We start from the raw sequence: 20,435 nt of genomic DNA, 5'->3' as shown, positions 1-20,435 counted from the left end.
CCTACCATCCGAATGTCGCAGCAGAAATCGAGACTCATCAGACCAGGCAACGTTTTTCCAATCTTCTATTGTCCAATTTCAATGAGCTTGTGCAAATTGTAGCCTCAGTTTCCTGTTCTTAGCTGAAAGGAGTGGCACCCGGTGTGGTCTTCTGCTGCTGTAGCCCATCTGCCTCAAAGTTCGACGTACTGTGCGTTCAGAGATGCTCTTCTGCCCACCTCGGTTGTAAAGGGTGGTTATTTGAGTCACTGTTGCCCTTCTATCAGCTCGAACCAGTCTGGCCATTCTCCTCTGACCTCTGGCATCAACAAGGCATTTCCGCCCACAGAACTGCAGCTCACTGGATGTTTTTTCTTTTTCGGACCATTCTCTGTAAAGAGATGGTTGTGCGTGAAAATCCCAGTAGATCAGCGGTTTCTGAAATACTCAGACCAGCCCTTCTGGCACCAACAATCATGCCACGTTCAAAGTCTGTGCCTGTAAAAAGGGCTTTAGAGGGAACAGTAGCAATTACAATTCCTTTTGGGAAAGGGGAAGGTAAATCACTTTTTGCAGATTAAAGTAATGGAAAAATGGCAAAAAGGATGGACAAAGATAAGAAAGGAAGATGATTATATAAGGTACAAAAATCAGTATAAAAATATAATCATTAATGAGAGAAACAGAAGGGAAGATGTAATAATAATCAGATTAAGATTGGGTCATACCTATTTAAATTACGTTTTATATTTAATAGGGAGGGGAAATAATGATAAATGTGAAAGTTGTGGAGAAAAAGAAAATGTAGAACATGTACTGATGAACTGTAAAAATTATGAACATGAAAGGGAGAAATTGAGAAAGATGGTTGAAAGGACAAACAAAGAATGGAGCCTTAAAGGAATATTAAGAAATTAAGGAAATATAAAGGATATTCACAGATTAAGGAAAGCATTATTTATTTATCAACAGAATACAAAATTTAAAAAAAATAGAATTTGATGTAAAGTAACGTTGCTGCACACTCATGTACAGTAGGTGGCGGTAGGCACCTTAAAGTTGCTTGCGATCCGTCATAATAGCAAAGAAGAAGAGGTTACCTGTAGTTAGTCACTTTCATCACATGGGGGCAGCACCGTATTTTCAAAGCCGGAAGCAAGGTCACGACCGAACCGGACGTTTACAGTTTAGCATTCCTACAGCGTTGTAAACTAATCCTTGTCGATATTTGGGTCTTTTTCTATTGTTGCCTTACAGTCGAATTCAACAATGTCCGAAAGAAAAGTCCTAAATGTAAGTAATCAAAAGAGAAAATATTGGTTTAACGTCAGGGGTTTCAGCTATAGCGTGAACAACTACAAGGGCTAATGTTAGCACTGCGGCGTAGAAGTGTTGTGTTTGAGCATTTCTGTTATTATTGCTTTTTTCATTGAAATGTTTTATTACGCACAATAAAAGGTTTTACTCCGCGGAAATAAAAGTTATTGCACATTTCATCTATTTCAGACAATAGTGGGCTAACTCTGCTGTATGATTTGCTCCTCACAGAAATACTACCCCCCAGATTTCGATCCTGCCAAAATCCCAAAGCTTAAACTCCCTAAAGATCGACAGTATGTGGTCAGATTGATGGCTCCGTTCAATATGAGGTATGTCTGAATTATCTCCATGTAAACATTTTCAATAAAATTTACTTCGATCTGGGTTTTTTTTTCTAATTTACTCATTCGTTTTTATGGGGAACATATTTAGTTAATTTCAAACAGAGCTTAGACATTTAGCCTATTTTCTTTGTTTAGCCTTGCCCTACAATACACTATACTGCCAGACTAATTGATATCTTTTTTATATATGCACATCAGTCTAGATGAGATTGTATTGAATGCAATTTCTTGATGGACCTATTTTTTTTTTTTTTTCAACAATGGATTTCCACAAGTTTTCAAAGGTGCTTCATGTTCACATGTGTTGCTGCTTGTAAGATAGCAAAAAAAAAAAAAAAATGAGGAATTTATTCACTCATTTGCCACGAAGAAAGGTTCAAGGCTTTCCCAAAATCATCAATTTCCAGGGTCATCTACTAAAAATTCAATTCAACAAAGGGATCTGATTCAGACCTGAGGTGTGAAGAAGAGCTGCATCAAGGGAGCCAGTTCATAGATTTAAGTTTTTAATTGTTGCTATTGTTTTTCTTATATAAATATATATATATATATATATATATATATATATATATATATATATATATATATATATATATATATATATATATATTTTTTTTTTTTTTTTACTATATATCCATCTGTGCTGTTGGGTAATTTACTTTTTTAATAAGATGTTTTATTCTCAATAAGATACTGCCTGATTGAATAATGATTAAAATGCTAACATTAAATTACTCTTTGAATAAAAACCCTTTCTTGTCTCTTGTATCTCTTCTTACATACAGGTGTAAAACATGTGGTGAGTACATCTACAAGGGAAAGAAATTTAATGCGCGTAAAGAGACTGTTCAGAATGAACATTACATGGGACTGCCGATCTTTCGATTCTACATTAAATGCACTCGGTGTCTTGCTGAGATCACATTTAAGGTAAGGGGTATCACATTGTCATATCAATGTGGAAAAGTACTGTTTTCTTCCAAAGTCTTCTTTTGTGAATTTAACAATCACTCGATGTGAAATCGTAGACTGACCCAGAGAACACAGACTATGCCATGGAGCATGGTGCCACACGGAACTTCCAGGCTGAGAAACTCTTGGAGGAAGAGGAGAAAAGAATACAGCAGGAGAGAGAAGATGAAGAATTAAACAACCCTATGAAGGTCTTTCTTTCATTGCTTTTTTTAATACTTTGAAGTCCTAGAATAAATAATTAAGATTTAAGTCTGATTCTTCACCAGGTATTAGAGAATCGTACAAAAGATTCAAAGATGGAGATGGAAGTTCTGGAGAACCTCCAGGAACTGAAGGAGCTGAACCAAAGGCAGGCTCTGGTGGACTTCGAGGGAATGATCGATCGCTACCGAGAGCTGGAAAAGCGAGAGAGGGAAAGAGAAAAAGAAGAGGATGAACGTGAGACAAAGTGAGTGAGGAAGCACCAGATAATACTGAAACACTGCTTCTAGTCCAGACATTAAGCTTATCTGGAAAGTCTTTGCTGTTAAACATCACATTCATTTTTATTTTTCAGAGAGATGTTGGAACGTGCTCTTGTGAAAAGACTGAGGGACTCTGACTCTGAATCAGACGGAGAAGAGGAGAGCAGCAAGGGCCACTTAAAGCAGACTTGTGCAGATAAACCAACAGATATCCTCACCGCTGATAAAGCAGCAAATCTGCAGGTTTGTGGAACCATTGCTGCGAAAACTAATATTAATAAATCAATAATTACTACTAGGGCTGCAACTAACGATTATTTTAAAAATCGATGAATCGGCCAATTATTTTTTCGATTAATCGATGAATCGGACAAAAATTTTTTTTTATATTAACCTCTTTATTCCAAAATAAACATTTTAGACAGAACAAACAAGCACACAAGTACAGGTTGCTCATTAACTGTACTGGTGCAATATGAAAAATAAATGTTTGTGTTAAAACTACTCAAACTTACATGAGAAATGTAGCTGTACATCCACAAAATATAGGCTACTTTGTTTCATAAAGCGCAAAAAGACAGTCATTTTTGTTTTTAAAAGCCCCTAAGGGGTTCAAACAATAGGTCCCCCCATTTCATCTAATGAGGTTTTTTAGACTAGAAGAGTTCTGCCTTTTAGGACAGGAAAGTATAGCAGTTAAAGGAATAGTACACCCAAAACATGATTAGCCTTCATTTTCTACTCACCCCCATGCTGAACAACACTCTGGTGTACTTTTTTGATATCTCAAATGCATCTGGAGATCTGGGAGGCTTCTTGCTGTCTGTGGGTGTACTATTCCTTTAAAGTTGCTACTTGAGAAAATACTTAACCATAGAGATAAAAATAGCCCTGTGATTCAAATTATAAATTGTATTTGGAATAAAAATGAGAGAACTAGGGGTGCTAAAAAACACATCCTCCAAAGACAGATATTTACATGGAAATGCGGCATATAATTAATTGACATATTACTGATCTTGCTGGATTTTATTCTGCTTTACTTCCATAAATTGCAGGATCTTCTTTACTTTATCTTTGCCAGAAGATTTAAACTTTAAAAGCCTTGCCCTTATAATTTGCAAGTTAATTTTTTTATAAAGTAAATATAAACGCTGCTTAAGATAATTCAAATGAAATTAAAAGTAAAATAAGTAGCCAACCTTATCACTGTCTCTAACCTACTAACAAGGTAAGGAAAGCATCAGATGAGCTACCTGAAAAACTAACGTTACGTTTCCCCACTTTAAAACAAAACAAACATGGTGTTTCCGTGCCATGTTAATTTGTTTTGACAAAAGTTGCATGTTACGACTTTTTTCACTTTACAAAGCGCAGGCTATTTTAATTATTGTGATCAATTTGCGCCGTCAATCTCGGCGCATGCGCGCTTCATTTGCAGTCTGGACGCTGAGGGTAAACATCCTGCTGCTCTGACTGCAGCGCTGAGAGGGACTCCTGCGGGAGAACAGGGTTGGGATGGGGGAGGCGCCCCACGGCAGAGTAGGAACGATACATGCTTTCACGTAAGAGTCTCCAAAAGCCGGCAGTGACACCGTAAGAAGTCACCAGATTTGTCGCTTTTTTTAAAAATAGTCGCTGGAGGGGTCTAAAAAGTCGCTGAGTTGGCAATACTGTACCTGCAGAGCTGACTCGCTCTGCTGTATTTTTTTTCTTCCCCCGTTTCAGTCAAGTGGCAGTGATGACGGCGGCGGCGGATGACGCATTAATCGCGCGACACAACTAATCGATGATGAAATTCGTTGCCAGTGCTTTTAAAAGTCGATGTTATCAAAAGAATTTTTTAATGAAAATAGAAGAGGACCTAGAAAGATAGAAATCGCTTCCGATCTCCCTTTTGGGTCGGGTAGCCTCAATTAAAATGATGGTCTTACCCAGAATTAACTACCTATTTTCAATGATCCCAAATAAACCATCAACCGAATGGTTTAAATCTCTAGATTCTTCCATCTCTAAATTTCTTTGGAAGGACAAACCCCCTCGTATCAGCTTAAAAACACTACAGAAAACTAAAGACAGAGGGGGACTAGATTTACCTAACTTCCAATACTACTATTTAGCAAATAGATTACAATACATCTCTAAATGGATAAAACATAATCCCTTAGATGAGCCCTGGATAGACACAGAACAGGATATATGCAGTAATATAATAATCTCAGATTTGCCGTTTATTAGCTCTAAGATCAAACGGCACCCATGTTTCAAAAATATTAACATCAGCTCTTCCCTGACAGCATGGTGGGAATTTCTAAAAATAACGAACTCATCACTTATCCCGTGCAGTCGTACACCCATCTGGAATAACCCTGACATTCTACAAAACAATAATGTGATAAACTTTCCGTACTGGAAGAATAAAGGTATTACATATCTGGATCATTTGTTTGAAGGTACGGAGTTTATCACATTCGCTAGATTAAATTTGCAATATGGCATTAACAAAAATAAATTCTTAGAATATGAGCAAATCAAAGCTATAATTAGAAATAAATTTAAGCATATTGATGGAGGTTTAATAATTCCAACTAAAATATCAGAGTTTCTAGAGTTAACCCCCCCCAAACTACTGTCTAAGTTATACAGGACACTGACTAAACTGGATGATACAATATCTCTTCCTATTACTAAATGGGAGGAGGATTTATCAGTCAGCTTTGAACAAAACATCTGGGCTCAGATATGTCTAAGAACTTTTAACATGACCAGAAACCCCAATTTACAATTAATACAATACAAAATCCTCCACAGAGTGCACTATACAGGTCAAAGATTATTCAAGATGGGTTTTGCGCAATCTAACATCTGTCCACAGTGCACAGGCAATCGACTTGATAATTATTTTCACGCGCTATGGTTATGCACGCCGGTTCAGAGATTCTGGGTACAGGTATGTAAGGATCTATCACTGTGCCTGGGTTGTAAAATCCTAATTTCCCCTTCAGTTTGCTTGCTGGGTGACTTTGAGGGAAGCTCTATGGGAAAAATTTTTTTCTATGGTTAAAACTTTACATGCACAAGTTCACCCTCACAAACAACTACAGGTGCTAGGCTTCAGGTACTTAGAGATTCACTTCCAAACAGAAACCCCACATTCATATCTTCAGGTAACACAGAGTACATGTCAGACTTAATAATATTACTTTAGTGATAGTTTCAAGGTGTTTGCTTTATTGTATATCTCGTACCATGTTTTTTGGTTGTGCTGTTCTTTTTTCTTTTTTTTTTTTTTTTTTTCTCCATCTCATTACAGGTGTTGAAGCAGACTGAAAATGTTTTGTCATTGTCTCCTTCCTATCTCCTCTTTCTTTCATCTTTTGTCCTGTTTTTTTCTTTTTCCTTCTTCTTCTTCTGTTTTTCTGCTCTACTTACATTGCAGTGTCCATATGAACTGTAAAACTCCCTGCATAATTATAATAAAGCAATTTATATACATGAAACAAGTGGAGCGGTATGGCAATTGCGATACCGCTACACTTGTGAAAGTAAAATCTGTTGGGCTCCTTTTGGCATCAAGACAATTATTCTTATTGCCACCTTGCCAGACAGGACACTGTAAAAAAAAAAAAAAAGTCGATGTTATCGATTCGTTGTTGCAGCCCCTATCACTACACATATTTCTTTATGTTTATTAACTGTTTCTTTTTTGAGCAGTTGTCGTAGGTATAGTGGCTAAATGTCCGTGCTTAAATGTTTCTTCTCATGAATGCAAATAACCACTCAGTCAGACGGAAAGAACGAGTCTACGCGTGTTGATATTTGAACGACGGTAGAAAACAGTGTGTTCGCCCCGTCTTTATTTCCAGTCAGAACAAAGCACACAAGTTTTTTTTTTTTCTCCAGAGACGCACAGCTCTGCAACGTCATCGCACAACGTCAAATCCTATCAGCTATTATTCAAGATAATTCTAAGCATTAACAAATGCAAATTGAAACCAAAGGAAATTATGAAAATAGTAAAGCAGTAACTTATTTATAATGCAATCAGAAATATTCTATAATATGCAAATACTGAACATATTCAAAAATAATAACTAAATATGAATGTAAATTACTAGATAGAAAATGGCACCAACATTTCCGGCCCCTAATTGCTCATCATGGGGATGACAATTACACTAAACAAATAAACTGAAAAGTCATTTTCTATACTCAAATCCCCATTACTTAAATGTACTGAAGTCTAAACATAAACTAACTTAAATTCCAGTAGTTAACAGACAATTAACTGGATGAAATGTCTTTCACTGTCCATGAGATTCTTCCGTCTCTAACAAGAGACACAACTTGTCAATGGGCCTCTCAAGGGTGTTGGTCTTCGTTTTCACGAGGACCCGACGAACAAATCCTTGGGCGTCGGGAATGGTCTTCTCCACCTTTCCCATCAACCAGGACCCTCTTGGAGCCCTTTCATCCACAATGAGTACGACGTCCCCCTCTTTCACGTTCCTCTTCTTCTCCAGCCACTTCTGCCGTTCTTGTAGGAGGGGCAAGTATTCTCTAGACCAACGCTTCCAGAAGATGTCTGAGATATACTGCACCTGCCTCCATCTTCGTTTGCAGTACAGGTCTTCTTTGTGAAACGTGCCAGGAGGGAGTGCTGGCCTTCCCTTGAGCAAAAGAAGATGATTCGGTGTCAGTGGCTCGAGGTCATCGACATCATCAGATGACTTGGTAAGGGGTCTGCTGTTGATCACTGCTTCCACTTCGCACATCACGGTGTGCAGACATTCATCGTCTAGACACTGGAGCTTCAGGACACTGCTGAGTACCTTGCGCACTGTTCTTATTTGGCGCTCCCAGATTCCGCCGTGGTGCGACCCAGCAGGCGGGTTGAAAATCCAGGTAACTCCTCTTTGCAGCAGAGCTTCGGAAATCTGGGACTGGTTCCATTCCTTCAAAGCCTTGCGGAGCTCGTGCTCTGCAGCCACAAGGTTCGTACCATTATCTGGTCTCATAATCTTCACTTGTCCTCGTCTAGCAATGAAACGTCTCACTGCATTTATACCTGAGTCTGTGTCCATTGAGTGTGCGATTTCGATGTGTACAGCTCGGATTGTAAGGCAAGTGAACAAGACTCCGTAGCGCTTGACTCGTGCTCGTCCACGCCTGGCATCAAAGGGGCCGAAATAGTCTACGCCAACGTTGGTGAATGGTGGGTGATCTGGCTGAAGACTATCTGGTGGTAGATTTGCCATTTTCTGTTCACCAACTGCAGTTTGACTCTTTCGGCATTTCACGCACCTTGAAAGCACACTTCTCACTGCTGCATTCCCTTTGCATATCCAGACTCTTTCTCTCAGTCGAGCGAGGGTGTGGTTCCTCCCTCCATGCCCAGTCTCCTCATGTGCGTTCCTGATGATCAGAGTTGTGACATGATTATTCTTGGCTAGAATAGCCGGATGCCTTGTGTGTTCCGGCAAGGCTGCCTGATGCAGTCTTCCACCAACCCGGAGGACACCATCTTGGAGGAACGGGTCCAATCTCACGATGAAACTGCTTCTCTTGACCTTATCACCATTCTGCAGTGCACAAAGCTCTTTATGAAAAGTTTGTCTCTGGCTGAACTGAATGATGGCAGTTTCCGATCTCCTGATGTCCTCGACGGTCAGATGGGTTCCTTTCAGGCCAGATTTCCACTTCTGCATGTGGTCGTCAACGATCTTAGGTTTCACAGTTTGATTACCTTGAGACTGGGTTTGAGACTTAAAGATCTTCCTTTGTTCACACAGATTTCTAAGCAGCTCCTTCAGCCTCAACATCCAGGCAACGGCCTTCCTTAGACTGTGCCAGTTAGAATAATGATGAATCAGCTTGAAGAGAGGGTCTGTGCTTGAGTTGACGGCGTCGATGAGGTTCACAGTGATCTTGCGCTTCACCTCGGCATCATCATCACTTATCTCTCTTGAGAACTCTGAGAGGACCGGCCAGTGAGACTCGTCCTTGGCAAGGAAGTCAGGTCCTTCGATCCAGCTCTGACACTCATTGAAATGCTCTGCATTCATTCCTCGTGATGCGTGGTCAGCTGGATTAGAAGATGTACTGACATATCTCCACTGTGCTGGCCTTGAGTTCTCTCTGATTGTCGACACTCTATTCGCTACGAAGGTTTTGAAACGAGCGCAATCATTGTCAATATATCGGAGGACAGTGGTGCTATCTGTCCATAGCACAGACTCCTTGAGGTCCATTCGAAATTCTTGCTTCATGAGCTTGTCCATTTTCACCGCGATGGTAGCTGCAGCCAGCTCAAGACGTGGGACAGTAACTGGCTTGAGCGGCGTCACTCTAGATTTTCCTAGCAGAAATGAGCAATGGATTTGACCATGGCTGTTCTCAATGCGAACGTAGCTGACGACTCCATAGCCCTTCTCGCTAGCGTCAGAAAAATGGTGTAGCTGTGCTGACACTACTGAACCAAATCCCTCCGGTTTGATCCACCTCTTGACAGAGAAACTGGCGAACCGGCTCAAGTCAGACAGCCAGGCAAACCATCTGTTCGCAATTTCTTCAGGAATGTCATCGTCCCAGGTAAGTTTCAACCGACAGAGATTTTGCACAATGATCTTAGCCATAAGGATGAACGGCGACAGGAAGCCAAGGGGGTCGTAAATTGAGCTTACGACTGATAGGATACCCCTTCTGGTGACAGGCATGTTCTTCACAAGAATGCGGAACTTGAAAGAATCTGATTCTATGCACCAGTCCACTCCAAGCGCCCTCTCCATGGGTAACTCATCCCTGTCTAGATCTAGATTCTTGATCTCCTTCGCACGCTCATGTTCGGGAAGTGATGACAATACTTCACGGCTGTTGCTAGACCATTTAGCCAAATGGAATCCTCCACCTTTGCAGAGTGCAATGAGGTCTTTGGTTAAGGAAATAGCCTTCTTCTCGTCAGACACTGAGACAAGGCAGTCATCTACATAAAAGTGCTCAAGAATCGTGGTTACTGCCTCAGGTGACGACCTATCTTTCCCATCCTCTGCAGTCCGGCGCAAGGCATAATTAGCACAACTTGGACTAGACTTGGCCCCGAACAGGTGCACAACCATCTTGTACTCACGCAGAGGCTGGTTCAGATCTCCCTCTGGCCACCAGAGGAATCGCAAAAGATCAGAATCTTCGTCAGGGACTCTCACCTGGTGATACATTGCCTCTATGTCTGAGATGAGTGCAATGTAATCAAGGCGAAATCTTGTCAGGACTCCAACCAGACTGTTCGTGAGGTCCGGCCCCTGTAACAACTCCTCATTCAATGACTTCCCTTGGAAAGAAGAGGTGCAATCAAAGACGACCCTCAACTTACCCTTCTGCGGATGGATCACGCCATGATGGGGAATGTACCATACTCGGCCATCATTGCGGTTGCGCTCATTGGCAGGGACTTCCACCGCATAGCCTTTGCTCAGCAGGTCTGACACGAAGGCTGTGTAGTCGTCATGAAAGCTGGAGTTCTTGGCAAGTTTCCTTTTCAGGCTCAATGCTCGTTGCTCAGCAACACTCTTGTTGTTCGGCATCACAATGTCTTTGTTTTTAAGAGGCATACCAATGCAGTAATGTCCATCGATTTTCTTGGTTGTTTGCGTCACACACTGCATGAATTTAATGTCTTCTCGTGACATTTCTGACTTCTCTTCGCAGGCTTGTTCCGGAAAATCATGATTGTACTGCTGCAACAGCATGTTTTCCACATTGCTGACTGACACTCTGTTGACTGAAACACCATGACTGAAATGACTTGGTGGTTTGAGTTCATTATCTTTATTCAGAGGGCCATTCACTACCCAGCCAAGGGTTGTCTTTATGGCGTAAGGCCCGTCATTTTGACTGTGGATTATCTTCCACGGCTCCATTGCAGAGTAAGCATTCATTCCGATGAGCAACTCCACATCTGCATCGATCTGTGGTAACTGCACTTCCTTCTGCAGATACGGCCATCTTTCCAGGTCTTTCTCTACCGGAACGTTCTCCTTTGTTACAGGTATGTCTGTGTGGGTGTAAACATCTGGCAGGCTGATGTACGTGCTCTCTGTCAAACCGCACACCTCCAAATCTGAGAGGACAAAGCAGGACACAGGCTTTTCCTGGCCCATGGTACGTAGTAGCACTTGAGTCCTCTTGCCATTGACACCAAGTCGCCTCATCAACCTTTCAGAGCAAAATGTTGCTGAACTTCCTGAGTCCATAAACGCGTACGTTTCCATGGTTTTGTTGCTCTTCTTGGATTTGATGCGCACCGGCACAATGGAAAGGATACTATCACTGCCTCCGGCCCCGGTGACAGCTGACAGTTCACCTTTGGATGACATTTGCTGTTGTGGGCTAGAGTGTTCACTAGTGAAGCCTTCACTTGACTTCTCAGGCTTGGCAGTCGTTTGGTTGCCATCTTCCTCTCTCTTCGTGTGGAGCAGTGTAGGATGTTTCTTAGTGCAAATTTCACATGTGGCTTTCTTTTTGCAATCTTTTCCCATGTGCCCTTGAGTCAGACACCCAAAACAAAGACCTTTTCCCTTAAGGAACTCAATTCTTTCTTTGTTCGGCAGACTTCTGATTTTGTTGCATGCACTCAGACCGTGTCCCCTGTTGCAGAAAAGACATGGCTCTTGAAATGCGTTGCTAGTCTGCTTAGTCCTTCTTGAGTCAGAAGACTGATCTGCTGGCATTACGCTTGTTGCTAGGCCAGTGGTTCTTTTCAGTCGACCCATAGCAGGTTTAGCGCTGAACTTAGACCTTTCTCTTGCCTCAGCAGGGTCTTTCACATCACCGAACAGTGGGTCTGAAGCTATCTTAGCTTGTCTGTTGATGTACTTTACAAGATCATCAAAGTCTGCTCTCCTTTTTTCTTTCTCTTGGATGTCGAAAGCTACAACTCTCCATCTTTCCCGAAGCCTGAAGGGCAACTTGTGGACAATGATTCGAAGGTTGCTTGGGCTGTTCATTTCCTGTAGATACTCCAAATTATTTATTACATTGTTGCACCCAGTCAGAAAAATTGAAAAGCTGTGGAGCGACTTAGCATCTTCTGCTTTGATTGGAGGCCATTTGACAGCCTTGTCAACGTAGGCTGCAGCTATTCTCTGTTCATTGCCATAGTGATAAGTCAAAAGCTTTCTTGCCTCCTCATACCCTTCTTGTGCACTCATGTGTTGGCAACTTCTCACCAATTCTCTCGGCTCACCTGTGGTGAATTGTTCTAAATAATACAGACGATCTGCATCATTGTCTGTCCGACTGTGAATGATGTGCTCGAATGCTCTCAGGAACGGCAGGAACTCCAGAGGATCACCACTGAATTCAGGGACTTTGCGTTGAGGTAAATTGGCTAGTCTTTGTTGTGTGACTAACATCTCAGTGATGTCCTTCTGTTTCAGGATCACCTCACCGAGTTCCATTTGCTTTGCACCAGGATGTATGCTGGCACCTGGACGTGTGGTTGCAACATCATCCTTTTCTTTCTTCACTTGCTCATGCGGTGTGTTCCTAGCTGGAACATGAGGCACACGGTTATCTGGGAGAGCTTGAAGACAGCTTGAAGATTTTGGTCTGACGTCTGGACCATGACGTGGGATGGTTGTAGCTGCATGCATGTTTTTGTTCAGGTATGAATGCATCCCATCTTCCATGTTATCATATTCTTCTAGAACCTGCAGCCTTGCTGTGGATTCTGCGAGAGCTGTCTCGAAATCTAATTTCTCCAATTGAGTTCTCATCTGAATTTTCTGATATTTCAGCTGTGCTGCAAGATGTGCTTCCTGTGCAGCAAGCTGTGCTTCTATTTGGGCCTCTTGCAACTGTAATGCTTCTTTCTTCTTAAGTGCATCTGCACGCACTAGTAAAGCTGCTCGACGAGCTTCCTCCTTCTTACGCATAGACGATGCATGAGATGATACGCTGGATCCCTTACTGCATATACTTCGTACTAGGACTGAAGCCTGCTTCTGATGCACAGTGGACACACTGTCATCTGGATGCACCTCTTCAGCAGCAAGCTCCTCAGCAGCAAACTCACTTTGCTGTGCCACAGCAACATCCACAGGAGCCTCATGGTCAGTGGCTGTCTTTTCAGGAGCAGCCCTTGGTTGCTGTTTTACTTCTATTATCCACTGCTCCAATATGGACAAAAAGTTTTCATACTTGGTGAGATTAGGCTCACTCCAATACTGCTGGTCAGCTTTTCTTTCTTCTTCTGACAACAGTTCGCTTACTGTGTTATTAACTTCAATAAACTCATTCAGCAATTTTGAGTATTCTCTCAAGTGATCCTTCTCTACTGTGTGTGCATTGAAATCATCTCTCATTAAATTATCAATTTCCTCTGCTTTGGAAACAAGGCGAGCTAAAACACGTTTTCTTAGAGACATTTGCTTATCAAGCTTCTCACTTATTGCCTTTGGAGTTAACTTGATCCTTCTTTTAGTTTCTAGCTCGACATTGTTCTCCATCTTGTTTCCACTCTTGGACACTTTGAACTGCTATTTATGTTAAATAAGCCTCAGCAAACTCTAGCACACTTCTGAAATCCAAATAAGCTTTCCTTTAATCTTAAAACATGTAGTTTTCCAAAGTAAGATTTAAGGCTTTATTTCCAGAGAAAGGCTTGAGTTTCTTCTAAGCTGATGTGAATTTTCTTTTCTTTTTTTTTTTTTTAAATAGCGTTTTTTCCAAACCATGTAAATGGCTTCTTAAAAAGCAGAGCAGCACACTTGAAACTTTGAGCAAAATGACTCATCCACGTTACTTGGCGTCGGCAAATACAGTTAAATATCATGAATTTTCAGTCATTACTTCCAAGTCCGACGCTTTGCTTATTTATTCATTTGTATCTGATATTTTTGTACTCATCCATCATCATTGAGGCCGTCTGGAAATCCTCTGGTGAGCACCGCCCTCTGCTGCTCCAAGCCGGCAGGCTTCCTTCATCAGCGAGCCCAACGCATGCGGCACTTTCCTTAGTTTCCCTCGGAACTTGTCTCGCCCTCGGCGACTGTTTTCTACTTAATATAGTGGCTAAATGTCCGTGCTTAAATGTTTCTTCTCATGAATGCAAATAACCACTCAGTCAGACGGAAAGAACGAGTCTACGCGTGTTGATATTTGAACGACGGTAGAAAACAGTGTGTTCGCCCCGTCTTTATTTCCAGTCAGAACAAAGCACACAAGTTTTTTTTTTTTCTCCAGAGACGCACAGCTCTGCAACGTCATCGCACAACGTCAAATCCTATCAGCTATTATTCAAGATAATTCTAAGCATTAACAAATGCAAATTGAAACCAAAGGAAATTATGAAAATAGTAAAGCAGTAACTTATTTATAATGCAATCAGAAATATTCTATAATATGCAAATACTGAACATATTCAAAAATAATAACTAAATATGAATGTAAATTACTAGATAGAAAATGGCACCAACAGTAGGGGTGGGCATTTATTGTGTTGATTATCAAGATAGTGATAAGTTTTCTACTCATGATAGCTTAGCTTTATCGTCTTAACAATAACTTCGAATTAGTAATCACAAAATACTCAAATTGATACATTTTAAATTTAAATTTTTTTCTTTTTTTTTTCCAATTTGGGCATTTGCAAATTTAAAGACTTTGGTTTAATATGGTTATTCCAGGTTGTTAAGTAATATAAATCCAAATTCTTTTGTAACCCGAAGAAGCCTATTTTAATGTGCATCATTTTTCAAGAAAATTATTTTTGTGAGCCTCTGCAGTCACAGCTACACAGCTACCTAAGAGCCACTCAGTGTTTTTATTGCCAATTTTATTGTCATCACAATGGCACTACATGACGATTGCAAGGCCATATCGACCAGCCTTAGGTTGTCTAGGTTGACTTTTCCCGAAGCTAAATTAATTTCTGAAAGGTGTGAAAGAACTCTCATTCTGCTCAACATTCTATAAATTGATGGCCTTACAGTTCAAATAGAGAACATATACTTATAGTTTCTCATTTGAGAGTATGTACAAAATTAAATACATCACAAGTGAAAACATTTCCAGCATTTTCTAGTTTATAGCATAAAATTATTAACTAAGAAAGCAGATGGCGCTAAATTCCTCATTTGGCCACGTGACCCACTGAGACGCTGTAGTATGCCCTGACGTCTGTTTAGTCAGGAAGTAGTCATTTTACATTGCGAGTGAATATTTATTCACCTTTGGGATGGAGTTTTTATCCTTTAATGAGGACGAATACGAAGCAATCAGAGTCTTAGTGGTTTTATTAATGCTCGCTTGTTTAATCGCTGTTGCTAAATTTTTTTTGATCTTATGCCGAGCCGGTGGAAGTCATTATCTTTCAGAACATTTTCCAGATGGTGCTGTCCTTTGATTAGTTTGCACCAGCGTCTAACCTTTGGTTTGAAGAGGGGATCACAGATTTGTATTGGTTCTGTGCTGGTGGTCAGTGTTGGAGCCCTGTGTAAGGTGTTTGATAGCAGGCTGTGCTCCGCTGCTGTGCTTGGTTGGGGAAAGAGGTCCCTCCCTAATCCGATCACAGCGAGCATTCCGAGCACTGGGTCCCTCCTGCTGTCCAGGTCGAAAAAATTGCCCTTCGGATGTGGCTTTTACCCGGCGGTCGGTGGGGTTCAGGCTGTGGGTCTCCGCCTGCAGTAACTGACTGTTATCCATTATGATTCTTTTTATTCTGGAGCCGGACCATAATAATATGGAAATCTGTCTGGAGCTGCAGCTATACTAAACTGTGCAACTAGCTAGGGTTCATTGTTTTATGAAATAAAAAAATAAATGATGCGTTGAATCAGCTTTATTGACATCTAGCACTTTATTGTAACTACACTAGGGCTGCAACTAACGTTTATTTTAAAAATCGATGAATCAGCCGATTATTTTTTCGATTAATCGATGAATCGGACAAAAAATATTTTTTTATATTAACCTCTTTATTCCAAAAAAAACATTTTAGACAGAAAAAACAAGCACACAAGTACAGGTTGCTCATTAAATGTACTGGTGCAATATGAAAAATAAATGTTTGTGTTAAAACTACGCAAACTTACATGAGAAATGTAGCTGTACATCCACAAAATATAGGGTACTTTGTTTCATAAAGCGCAAAACAAGGCAGGCATTTTTGTTTTTAAAAGCCCCTGAGGGGTTCAAACAATAGGTCCCCCCATTTCAACAAATTAGTTTTTTTTAGACTAGAAGAGTTCTGCCTTTTAAGACAGGAAAGTATAGCAGGTAAAGTTGCTACTTGAGAAAATACTGAACCATAGAGATAAAAATAGCCCTGTGATTCAAATTATAAATTGTATTTGGAATAAAAATGAGAGAACTAGGGGTGCTAAAAAACACATCCTCCAAAGACAGATATTTACATGGATAGAGGTGAGTATTGGCATGAGTGTTTCGATTCGATACATGTCGTGATACTTGGGTCACGATACAATATTATCACGATATTGCAGTATCACTATATATTGCCATATTTTCCCCAGCTATCAAAATCAAATGATGAGATAAAACAGCAAGTGCTGTATATTTTTATCCGAAAATATTTATTAGGTTCCACTTTGACTGCCTCAGATACAGATTTGGTGCTGCAGCACAGTTAAAGGGCTCCACAGCGCTTTCTGCCAGAGTGGTGGTGCAGAGGTAGCCCATTTTCCCATCAATGTTTTATGTAACCATTTTTTTTTTTAAATCGATACTAAGAAGTGAAAGATCGATATTATATTGGGCAGCCAAATATCACGATATATCGCCAAAACGATTATTTCCCACACCCCTATACATGGGAATGTGGCATATAATTAATTGACATTTGTTTTTACAAAAGTTGCATGTTACGACTTTTTTCACTTTACAAAGCGCAGGCTATTTTAATTATTGTGATCAATTTAATGCGTCAATCCCGGCGCATGCTCGCTTCATTTGCAGTCTGGACGCTGAGGGTAAACATCCTACGGCTCTGACTGCAGTGCTGAGAGGGACTCCTGCGGGAGAACGGGGTTGGGATGGGGGAGGCGCCCCACAGCAGAGTAGGAACGATACATGCTTTCACGTAAGAGTCTCCAAAACCCGCCAGTGACACCGTAAGAAGTCGCCAGATTTGTCGCTAGTCGCTTTTTTGAAAAATAGTCGCTGGAGGGGTCTGAAAAGTCGCTGAGTTGGCAACACTGCACCTGCAGAGCTGACTCGCTCTGCTGTATTTTTGTTTCTTCCCCCGTTTCAGTCAAGTGGCAGTGATGACGGCGGCAGCGGATGACGCATCAATCGCGCGACACAACTAATCGATGATGAAATTCGTTGCCAACGCTTTTAAAAGTCAATTTTTATCGATTTTATCGATTCGTTGTTGCAGTCCTAAACTACACAACAGAAAAAAACAAGCCATTTCAACTTTGATATTTTGAATCCAACTGATGCTGTGAGAGAAGGATTGTTGATAAAACAATCTGCCGTGAAGTTATCTGAACAAGGTTTGCTGTATCGGTTTAGATGCTGCAGATTGCTCGGTTGATTTTTGTCTAATCTAGCTACTTTCTGGATCGAAATTTGACACGAGTGGTTGTTTTGGATGATTAAACATTCTTCTTCCCGATCCAAAGCCATTCCTACAATTGGCAGCAGTACTATAGACTAGGGGTGTGCATTGGCACTGCCCTCACGATTCGATTACGATTCACCAGGTAATGATTCGATTCAATTAGATTCTACGATGCATTGCGCTGCATCAAAATCCCATTGACTTTGTAAAATCCGAAATGTGCCCAGATATCCGCTTTCAAAGCTTTTGGTGCGTTTTTAATTAGGCCTACCCGTCTATCGCGGTCACCTCCCTCCGCCTCAGCCATCTTGATTGTTGTTGGTATCCCCCCGGAAGTAATTGAAACTTCACAACTTGTCAATTTGAGGCCAGAAAATAAACAGTGACATAATCGATTACGGCACGTTGCCGCATCGGTGCTGAATCGTGCATGCCCCGCATTGCAATGCATCGCTGAATCGATTGTTGACACCCCTACTGTAGACCATTGTAATGATGTTTTTACTGTCCTTTCAGAGTGCTTAAAAATGCATGAGAGGTGTTTCTATACAACTGCACAAAGATTTTTGACTACACTGATGTCACAGCTGTGTTTGGTCACGTGACTGCTCTAGAGGCACACAGCATACTGTAAAATTCTCTTAATTTTTATTATTTGGAGCATTGGTAGCGTGATTTAGACCAGCCACATTGAGAAAATAAAGGATAATCTACCATCACACACCATAAAACTGCTCTAGATGCACTCCTTTCTTTTTGAACTTTAAGATTATAAATTTGACAACTTTTCCAGCTTTTAAAAGTATCACTAAACCCCTTACAATTACAATGTGTCAGAACTAAATAATAGTTTGTGACATGCTGTGTTTTCACAGGGAACTTCGTCTGGGGGAGTAAAGAGGCCAAAGGTGGAGAGCTGGGAGAAGAGTGTCGGGACTCTGGGAGGCCGAGGGGCCCTGAGCTCCCTGGTGGTGCGAAAGAAACCAACAGAAATGGATAAAAAACCCAACAGAGAGGAGGCATCTACTGCGTCACAATCAGGTACCGCAGTCACATTTCAGACGCCCAATCAGCCTTATTTTTGTCGAGCATTTCTTTACTTTAAGGCAATTTGAGGACTTCTCTTTTCTTTGTTTTGCAGATTCAATGGCATCAACGGGCGACTCAGCAGATCCTTCTAAATGCAGCGTTTCTCAGAATGGATCATCATCTCTCAGCCTACTGGGGGCGTATTCAGACAGCGACAGCAATGACAGCGACTGAAAGGAAAAAAAGGGGGGAAAACAACACATTGAGGTTGATCTTTTTCTCATCAGAAACTAAATGACAGTTCTAGTAATCAGTTTACAAGGAATTACCTGGAAAAGTTATAATGTAATCTGCCCTGGGCCTGAGATGTATAAGAATTTTTCTGATTCAAAACCAAAATTCATTTGTTATTATTTGACATTTTAAACAAAGTGTGTGAACTATTTCATTAAAATATTTCATTAAAACTCAAAAGGACTATAAACTATTCTATTTTTTGTTTATAAGCCATGTTTTTCCTCTAACTATATCAGATGAATATGTAATTGTTCCTGTTGTTTCCGTGTTTTAAGTTTTTGGTTGATGTAAGGTAAAATGTGCCAAATTCTAAATTAAATTTATTAAATCTGCTTATGATTGGACCAACCTTACCTAGGGAAATGATGCAATGTGTATGGCAGCCATCTGTGTCGGCAGACCCTTGGCCATGATATACACATCTCATAGGATCTTCACAGGATGGGCCGAAATAGAAATGATAAACACAGACATTTATGTATGTAGAGGTGTTTTTTTTTTCTTGTACAGTTGCACATTTCAAGTTTTCAAGTTCATGTTTACTGACAGATATTTAATGAAGATAAACTGTGCCTTCATCAATAGTGGATTAGAGATATACAGTTAAGTTCAAAAGTGGGCCAATTCAGTTTGGTAATGCAGAAAATAACAATCTGATTGTACAATTTATTTATGACACTTTATAAGTGCTATAAAATATTTGCTCGCATGCTTGCATTAATTATCTGTGCCCATGCTTTGTTTAAATATATAGTTGCCCCCAATTTTATTTTTTTTTTTTGGTGCCCTATTGTGCCCCAGTGTATTGGGTCAGCTGATGGCAGAATGATACCTTCAGTTCATTGGTTTTCTGGTTAGTCTTACTTTATTCTTCAATTATCACTTTTTCAATAATAATCAAGTCAGGTGAGTGAGACAGGACTCTTACTTTGTTCAAGGTGACTTTTGAAACTAAATCAGCAGATTCATCACAGACATGTACTGTATCATAGTGTAGTACAAACACATGATTGATATCATCTTTTCTTAGCTTTCCACAGAGCATCACCATGCCACCACCATGCTTCACTTTTTCTTATGGCGTTGCATAGACTTTGAGGTTGACATTTCTTCAGACTTTGGCTTGCTTTCTGAAAGCCGCCTATTTTTCCTTTGTTGTTATACACTCACCTACCACTTTATTAGGTACACCTGTCCAACTGCTCGTTAACGCTTAATTTCTAAGCAGCCAATCACATGGCGGCAACTCAGTGCATTTAGGCATGTAGGCATGGTAAAGACAATCTCCTGCAGTTCAAACTGAGCATCAGTATGGGGAAGAAAGGTGATTTGAGTGACTTTGAACGTGGCATGATTGTTGGTGCCAGAAGGGCTGGTCTGAGTATTTCAGAAACTGCTGATCTACTGGGATTTTCACGCACAACCATCTCTAGGGTTTACAGA

The 20,435-nt window shown here is 40.6% G+C and overlaps 1 protein-coding gene across 1 annotated transcript; it reads left to right on the top strand.

The window, feature by feature from the left end:
- The first annotated feature begins 1,111 nt into the window (after positions 1–1,111).
- yju2 (YJU2 splicing factor homolog) lies at positions 1,112–19,324 on the top strand. The gene is made up of 8 exons (XM_038273867.1): positions 1,112–1,272; positions 1,528–1,628; positions 2,429–2,573; positions 2,672–2,806; positions 2,885–3,066; positions 3,175–3,325; positions 18,542–18,707; positions 18,808–19,324. Exons 1-8 carry the CDS (start codon positions 1,249–1,251, stop codon positions 18,927–18,929), a joined length of 1,026 nt encoding a protein of 341 aa, XP_038129795.1. The 5' UTR covers positions 1,112–1,248; the 3' UTR covers positions 18,930–19,324.
- Positions 19,325–20,435: the final 1,111 nt, after the last annotated feature.

This window comes from Cyprinodon tularosa, unplaced genomic scaffold, assembly GCF_016077235.1.
Source record: "Cyprinodon tularosa strain WSP-4 unplaced genomic scaffold, ASM1607723v1 ctg120, whole genome shotgun sequence".
Classification (NCBI taxonomy): Eukaryota; Metazoa; Chordata; class Actinopteri; order Cyprinodontiformes; family Cyprinodontidae; genus Cyprinodon; species Cyprinodon tularosa.
This window is presented reverse-complemented; position numbering and strand designations above follow the sequence as displayed.